The following is an 8696-nucleotide window of genomic DNA, read 5'->3' on the forward strand; positions in this document are numbered from 1 at the left end:
GATACGCAGAGGGGTGGACGTGGACAGATAGGGTGCCGTTTGCAGCTGACAGAGTGATGATTCTTCCAATAGGAAGTCCCACGGGTGGCTGTGTGAGACTCTGGCTCTCCTCCTCACAGATGCTCCTCGTGCCTCCAGCCAAACTGCTATAAATCACTTCTCTGCTTCCGCCTCCGGCTCTCTGTGACATTTCGCTCACGTCACAGGAGGCAGTTTTATCCCCCCCGAGAGGTGAGCGCACCTGGGACACCACGGGGTGGACGTGCAGAGCCCGCAGTGACTACTGGTTCCAGAACAGCTATTTTTGCACTCTAAGAAATCTATTTTAAACTGCAGCGATGAGAATGAGCCAAAGGTTGCTTAAAAGGTTAAGAATTACTAAATATCATGAGAAATGTGAACAAGGTCCTTGGATGAAACACTTAACAAATGTATTTTATATTTTATAATTCAGTCAATTTTAGATGCATGTCAGTTCTCAAGAATTCTACAATTTGGCAGAAACGTCTGCGAGCTCTCACACAGTTTATCTCAAGTCTGAACAGTGAGCCTTGTTCCCGGACAATTCATCTAGAAACCAAGAAGTGAATTCAAGACAACTATATAAAAGTCTTACTGCCACCATCTGTGTCTTTGTATTCCTTGGACTTTCCTCGTTGTTACCAGCAAACGTGCTTTTTAAGACTAAATGAAAAAATCAAACAGCTCGCAGGTTGCATCGTCACAATGGTTGGCATGATACCAGAGTTTTAAACTACGCTACGATATTAATTTAAATTGAATTATGGGGGCTGCCATGGCATGACGGATTGTGCCAGCGTCCCATGTGCAGAGGCTATGGTCCAACAGGTGAGCAGCCAGGGTTCGAATCCCACCTGTGGCTGCTGTACCGCATGTTTGTCTGTCTCTCTCTCTCTGATTTCAAAGTCTATCCACTGTCATTTTCTCTGCAATAAACACACACACACACACACACACACACACACACACACACACACACACACACACACACACACACACACACACACACACACACACACACACACACACACACACACACACACACACACACACACACACACACACACACACACACACACACACACACACACACACACACACACACACACACACACACACACACACGTGTCTTTGCTGCATGTCATTCTTTCTCTCCTCCAAATATTTTCTCTACCTCTTCAGCTGTCCTATCTATAACAGCAAAAAGGCCCAAAAAAGGAAACGATATTAAACCTGTTTTGATAGCAGAGCAACAGAAATAGACATCCCAGGCACATAATCTTGTGAATTTCTCGATTTTAAATTACCCAAAAATTGCAAGCAAAGTCCTGCAGCTGTGTAAATTGCAGAAATATGGCGTCGCCTCCTCTGCTCTCCATCTGTTTGAAAGAGATAACGTTCCCTCTGCATCTTTACGAGACGCTCAAAGGACTTCAGAATGATTAGTATTCCTGTCAGTTTGAATAAAGCACCGTTTCTCTCTCTGGCTCGCAGCAACTTTTGATTAAAAAAAAAAAAAAAAAAAAAAGGACTGCAAGTATCTGTAGTTTAAAAAAAAAAATGCTTTAGCTACTGTTACGCCATCCATTGGTTTCTGAAGCAGCGTTTTGAAGTCCAACTATTGCTGTCGCTCGGTTGTAGAAACTGTCGTAAACTAACTTTGGTCGAGTCTGTAGCTGGAGCTGCAGTGGGCATTTACTGTGCTGGTCGTTTGTCTCCTTCTGCGTTGGATGTATCTGGATGTGTGCTGTTTGTCCTTTGATCATTGACCTTACTTTTCAGCTTTCTGGTTTTTGGTTGCATGTGCAGCTAAACTTTTAAAATACTTTACTGAGGGCAGGATGAAGACGAAGTACATTTCATAAAAACAAAAAACATGTGGTATTTTAAAAGTACTGATTTCTTGTCACCAGTGCTTTTTTTTTTTTTAAAGCCCTTCACCAGAGAACCAAGAATCATAAAAAACAAAACAAAAAAAAAGCATAGATGGCCGATGAGTCACAAGCAGAAAGCAATTGTAAGGCTCGATTCACAAAGTCAAAAAGCTTTGAGAAAGCGCTGACTTAAGCCTCCTGGTTGAGGTGAGCACAAAATCTGGCAGAATCACTTTTTCTATTCAAGGAGGGTTTGAGGGGCTTTAGTGCTCTCTGCGAGATGTTTACACAGATGGGATTTTTACAATTGGGCAACGAGGGGGCAACTGTCCGAGGTGGAATAAAAGGTCAGGGTCACAGTTCACACCTGTGTTCCTGAGCCAGGAATAAGAAGCTGCTTTTCAAAGCATCAAGAGGTGAAGCACACGGTGTCTCAGGTCGCTGCAGGAGTCAGCCAACAGGAAGCGAGGTTATGATTTCATGGAAAAGGAGCAAATAATAAATAGAAGCATGATGTTCTTTGGTAAGGCTTTGTCTGTATCCAGTAGAATCTCCTCGTTGCTACATCGAATAAATGCTGCCACTGGCTAAAAAAAAACCTGAAGGTCAATAATGCGAAACACATCCAGCTCTAAAAGGACATTTTAAATCCAGATACAGCTTCTCTTTTTCAAAGTAGCTCGGCAGAAGAAAGGACAGGTTGAGATGGGACCGATCCGATCTTATGTCAGGTCCGATAATCGGTATCGGATATCGGACTGGTGATCGGACCGATCAACGTCACTGATCAAGAAATATGGTGGGGAGCTTTAAAGGTTCTCATCTCGTACAGTCTCCATGAAGACGTTCAGACGAGGTGGAACAGCTCCTTCTATTCGTCCACTTCAGTTTAAAAGATTTAATGTGAAAAACCAGACGGTTGTTTCTACTTCCTGTTTGTATGTAAAGCCAGAACAATGCAATGCCTGTACAGCTTTGTATAACCTTCCACATAACACCGACAACAACAATAACAGTATCTGCTATGACGTTAAGGAAGAATGGAATCAGCATCAGTACATATGCATCAGGTTAATCAGAGAAGAACTTTAAAGGGGGTAACCTCAAACTATCACCAGAAGTTTCCTTAACATTATGGTTGTGCGACGTGTTGAAATGTTTGACAGAATGTATATTGCGAGCAGCCGAGCATATTGTGATTATGCTGACCTTTCCTTCAGACTGTCTTCACACTCTGAAGATTTGTTCTTTCTACTTGCAAGAAGAATTCAACTAAACAAAGACTCTAAGATCCTTTCTTCTGCTTTGCACGTGTTTATTTAAACTGATTTCACATCAAACCTTTGTAAGGAGGTTTAATAATTCCTAAAAAGATTAAATATAGGATTGTTGTCTTGTGATATCACTTAGATTTCCAAACGTTGATGTTAAAAGTGTGCATCGGTTTTTAGGTCCAACATGACTGAGATGAAAGTAGAGGCCCTGTACTCATCAGGGATGACCCAGTCTGATCTCAAGGAGCTTCCAAGCCAATCAAGGCATTTTTCCACTGATTGATTATATGTTCTTTATTAAAGCCCAATGTCATCTCAATCAGCTGACACACAGGTGTTCCCCCACATTAAACTCTCAGACACATCACTGATGAGCTTTTTTCACTACTGAACATTTCAGGCAGAACCTGAAACTCTACTGCGATGTGAGCCTGTTTATTGAATTATGAGTGCTACATGTAGTTCGACATGTTCTGAGTATCAACACAAACAAGAGCTGGCGAATAAGAAACATCATGAAGCAGTTTCATTACGTGCATGAAGGCCACACTGGACGGTGCATGGAGTCGATGGTTGGGCGCAGGATATCATCCCTTCCCGCTCGCCGGCTTCAAAATCTTCCAAAAAACGTCCTGCTCAGTCTCACATCGGTTCAGTCTGACTCCACTCATCAGACTGAATCAATCTGCCTTTATCAGTTAACATTCACTTCACATTGAATTCTCAAACCTTTTTTTTTTGTCTTACAGAATCAACATATCGTCACCAAGCTAACATAGATGATGAGGTTGTTACCATGGAGATTCTGGACACTGCAGGCCAGGTAAGACATCTTACAGTTGTTTCCATCATTTCCTCTTAGTGAAGAAGGCGAGTCTAAATCAGAAACACCAAAAGGTACCAAATCACCCCGACTGCAGAATGATCACAGCCCCCCCCCACACACACACACACACACACCTCATCAGTCTATAGTCGAGAGGTCTCCGATCCCTGTACGACCAAACTCTGAGTCAGCTCGAGGTGACATCAGCAGGGACTTGTTATTGAAACGCCTCCCCTCCAGTACCTCAGAAGATGCAGTCCATCAGAGTCCTGCTTTCAGTGAAGCATATTAAAAAAAAAGACACAATGGAAGGCTGAAATCACCATAATCAGTCAGATTTACGGCATCATATTGTCATTGGCCTGATCAGCTGCTACGTATCAGACGGATTCATTTCTGGCATGTTTGAAAGTTTGCGTGGCTGACTGCATTCTCCCACACTGTGAAAGAGTCGCTTCACCAACTTCTGAGCTTTTTCTCACTGATTGTAAAAACTGGCAGACGGCACCTGAAGGAACAATGGCAGCAGCAGGGATGTCTCTAGATGTCTCAGTCCCCGTCATACGAAGGATATAAACAAGAGAAACACTGTTAAGGAAGTAGCTGTGCACCGCCAACTTCCAAGGAGCCTTTTTTTTAAAATTTAGCTTGCTAGTTATCATGTGTTTGTTGGCGAGTGTGTTTGAGACAGCGAGAGTGTTTCTCACTGCGTTTGTTTTCGAGCCGTGTTAAAAGACAACCGAAATACACGTCAGTAGATCGCCCTTCAGAATCTAGTTTTCTCCATTTCTGATTTGGACATTACAAAGCTCTGCTTATTAACAAGTGTTTGAGTTTTCCTTAAATGAAGGTATTTTCCTGCACTGGCTGTCTCTTATATTTCAATAGACTCTTGGTTTGAGAATTGCTGAAGACTGAATGGTACTTTCAGATGCTAATTTCCTTCAGTCTGAAAGAAGCATTCAGGGCACTGGCCATGAGGGAGAGCTTGCGTAAGTCCTCCAGCTGAAGATAAATACACTGCGGTGCTGTGTAGGTGTTCTGCTAGCGGCTGATTTCCCCTGTGACACTTGAGCTACTGTAGTCCTCTCTCTCTGTCATTACATTGTCGTCTATTTTCTGAGGGCATAGACGAGAACTGACTGATTCCAGACACGGCAGCGTTGGCAGTCAGGCCTCATACCTCACTCTGCCTGTATCAAACATTGTGCTTTTCCTCTCATGATTTGTGGAGGTGGAATCTCTGCGGTAGCTCCTAAATTCCAGGTTGGGGTATACAAACGTCAGATGTTCTCAGCCGTCCTCTAAAAGATGTGTGGTGTTTTTTTAAGCTTCCTCAGCCTTCAGATCAGGATGTGTGCATCCCTCCAGCCGAATCACTATTTAAATTCTGCCACACGATCTGCTAAGTCCTGTTATAATTGGCTGTGCTGGTCGGAATATTAATGTCCCTCAGATGGCGTGATATTTCATTTCTGAGTTATACAGAAGAATCACCACATGAGCTCTGGTGGTCTAAGTGGCTGACAAATTCCAACCATGGGTTATAGTTTATCTTCTGTTGACTGAAAATCCTCCTTTTAAAATGTTCACCTGTGAAAGAACAAATAAAGGAAAGGTCTTTTTTCCCGCCTAAACTTCATGTTTTGATTTAGAGCCACAAATACTTTGGACTTGGGGCTCATAACTTGTTGGTAAATCGTAAAGCTACAGCTAGCATCTTGTGAGGTGAGTTTAGCACAACGACTGTCAACCAGGTATCAGTGATCATGAGCACACAACTCATTTGATTTCTTTTTAGTATTGAACAGCAAATAGAGTTGATCCTGAAGGTTTGGAAAGTTAATTATGACCTCTGAGCAGAGTGAGGCTTGCCATTTCCCGTTCCCTCTTGAATTCACCTCGGGATCAATAAAGTATCCATCCATCCATCCTGGTGCATGCTAAACTAATCTAAGCTAAGCAGCACTCTTTCCAAATATAGCGTATAGAAATGAAAGTGGTTACGATGTCACTACAAGCTCTCAACTACGAGTTAATTTTATTAAGAAACATTCAAATTGTGTAGAGAATTTAACAGTATTTTTTTGTTGATCTCAGGAGGACGTCCAGCAGAAGGAGGGTCACATGCGCTGGGGAGACGGATTCATCATTGTGTATGACATCACAGATCGGGGAAGCTTTGAGGAGGTGGGACCTTTACGAAGTCTCCTCGAGGAGGTGAAGAAGCCAAAAAATGTTCCTCTGGTCCTCGTGGGCAACAAGTCCGATCTGGACCACGTCCGGCAGGTCGGCACGGAGGAAGGCGAGCGCCTGGCAGCTGAAATGGCGTGTGCTTTCTACGAGTGTTCAGCATGCGCCAATGAGGGCGGAGCCGTGGCGGAAGCGTTCCACGAGCTGTGTCGCGAAGTGAGGCGCCGCAAGGCCGTGCAGGGCAAGGCCAGGCGCCGCAGCTCCACCACACACGTCAAACAGGCCATCAACAAGATGCTGACCAAGATCAGCAGCTAGGGAAGAGCCTCCATACCGTCTGATAGACAAGAATGTACATGTTTCGACCAATTATTGGCTGAGAAATGGACAAAATGTGACTGATTTCCTGGGGAATGTGTACCGATTGTTTTCCTCAAAGTGGTAAATAAGGTACAGGAGGAAGAAGATTGGCCCGCCCACTTGCTCAAACGCAACAAAGTTTTTAATTGACCACATCGTATCAACCAGGGGTCTTCATCAGAGGATCATTTTTAGCTTAGATGAAGTACACGACCCTTAAAACGGATGGTTTCTTTTTCAAACATTTGAGCTCGTATGGATTAAAATGAAACTGGATGCAGGTGAGATTGGACGAGTTACTCTATAAATCATGAATATAACTAGTTTCTCAACCTTTTGATTTCTATTCCAATTCTTCTCCCGGTTGGAATCACTCAAAAAAAGTTAGACAGATGGCTAATAAAAATGCATGAAAGCTGTTTTCGAAGCATGCAAAGGATCCAGCATTTACATATATCAAACAAAATTGGTAGTTACCTCTCTGTATCTCGTCTGTCGTGGGTTATTGTGCTCTTTTCCAGCCCACGTTACATGTCCTGTCCTGTTATGGGTGAAGAAAAATTAAGATCAGAGAACTTTTTCAAAGAAGAAGTGCATCCACTGTCCTTCGCTAATGTACGCCAAACAAATCCACCAAACCTTTGACGAAAGTCCACAATGTTCTTGTTCGTGTGTTGACAATAAATGTCCCACGGTGGCTCCTTATGTTTGTATGAGTATGAGTATTTCAAGAATCCAAAAGCACGTGTACGGCATGTCTCAGTGCTCATAAGACACCTTTTTTGGCCATTTTCTGAACAGTTAGAAAGGTCAGACCTAACATGTGGCATTCCAGGGATTTTCTTCATGGCTGTAATTGTAATATTGTAAACAAACTTATATGTAAGATATTATGTATAGCCTTAAGCACTGCTGTGTTTGAGGCATGTACAGAACCCAAAGGTATCTGCAGTTGAAGATACTGTAGTTGGTCAAATGTATTTTCTTTCTCCCTTTGTCGATGTGACCTGTAAGATCAAAAACAACCAGCTGTGCACTTGTAATTAAAAAATGTGACATATCCCAACAGTTCTCTCCAGAGTGAGTCATTGTGTTGTCGACTGCTTCATTACAGCGTGCATCATGTTCCTCAGAAGCATTTTATAATGTTTCAACAACAGTCATTGTGATTGATATGGACGCCTTCAGCGAGACCAAGAAATGCCACATTTACATAGTGACAGACTGCAGACGGCCAGAGAAGTGACTGTTTTACACATTATTGAAATCTGACTCTTTAAAAAAATAATTGTACCGCAGGATTCATCTGGAGTTTAAACTAATACTTACTTTCACATGCTGTTCAAAAACCTCAACCTTTTTTCCTTTTGCATGTCAAATTATGTAACAAAAACCTTAACGAACAAAAGACATTCAAAGATCCGGCCAGGTTTTCAGGCCTGTTAATGACATAAAAAGGCAGACAACAGGGACAAGAGCTGACTTCATGAAAAAGCTCTACTGCTCGTAGAGCTCAACAAGAAGATAGAGTTGATTATTTTGGAGTACTGAAAACCTTACAATTATTATTATCAGCCTGAATTTTGCTGCAGGAGATGTAGCATGAAACATCATGGCATACTCTGCCCCTGGAGCAGGTTGTCCCTTGTTCTGACTAAGCTCTTTGGCCTATAGAAACTGTTTTCCCATTATGAACTGCTGCTCAGAATATTGTCGGCTAGAAGAAGGTGAAAGCGCTTGAACATCTCATAGCAACAGGCCTAGCCGACATAAATGTGGGGCCAAGCCCGATTATAAAATGAAGTTTACTGATGAGCTGGCCCCCTGCTGGCCTGTTCAGGTCACTTTTAAAACTTTATGATTTTTGTTCCACGCTTTGTAATGAAACAGAATATCTACTCAGTAACAATATAATAACACTTCCTCATGTTACAGCCTCATGTGGGCAACATGGATCTCAAAATATAAGAGTCATTCCAAAGGTTTATTTTCTTTACCTAGAGGCACAAAATATTTTCCATCAAACTTTCTCTTATTTAGTCAGTAGCCAAAATGATTGAAACAATGACTTTAAACATAGAACGACAAACCTCCCACTAAATACACCCTGTGACTTTAAACAGATTGCTGACTCAGGCAAAAGAGGCA

General features: G+C 42.4%; 1 protein-coding gene across 1 annotated transcript in view; it reads left to right on the forward strand.

The window, feature by feature from the left end:
• The window catches only part of rerg (RAS-like, estrogen-regulated, growth inhibitor), a 32756-nt gene extending 25724 nt beyond the window's left edge, over positions 1 to 7032 (forward strand). The window contains exons 3-4 of the mRNA XM_079335593.1: positions 3919 to 3992; positions 6096 to 7032. Coding sequence (XP_079191719.1) covers positions 3919 to 3992; positions 6096 to 6506 — 485 coding nt within the window. The 3' untranslated portion in view covers positions 6507 to 7032. The remainder of the gene's footprint in view (positions 1 to 3918; positions 3993 to 6095) is intronic.
• The last annotated feature ends 1664 nt before the right edge of the window (positions 7033 to 8696 follow it).

This window comes from Symphodus melops (assembly GCF_947650265.1).
Source record: "Symphodus melops genome assembly, chromosome: 22".
NCBI lineage: Eukaryota > Metazoa > Chordata > Actinopteri > Labriformes > Labridae > Symphodus > Symphodus melops.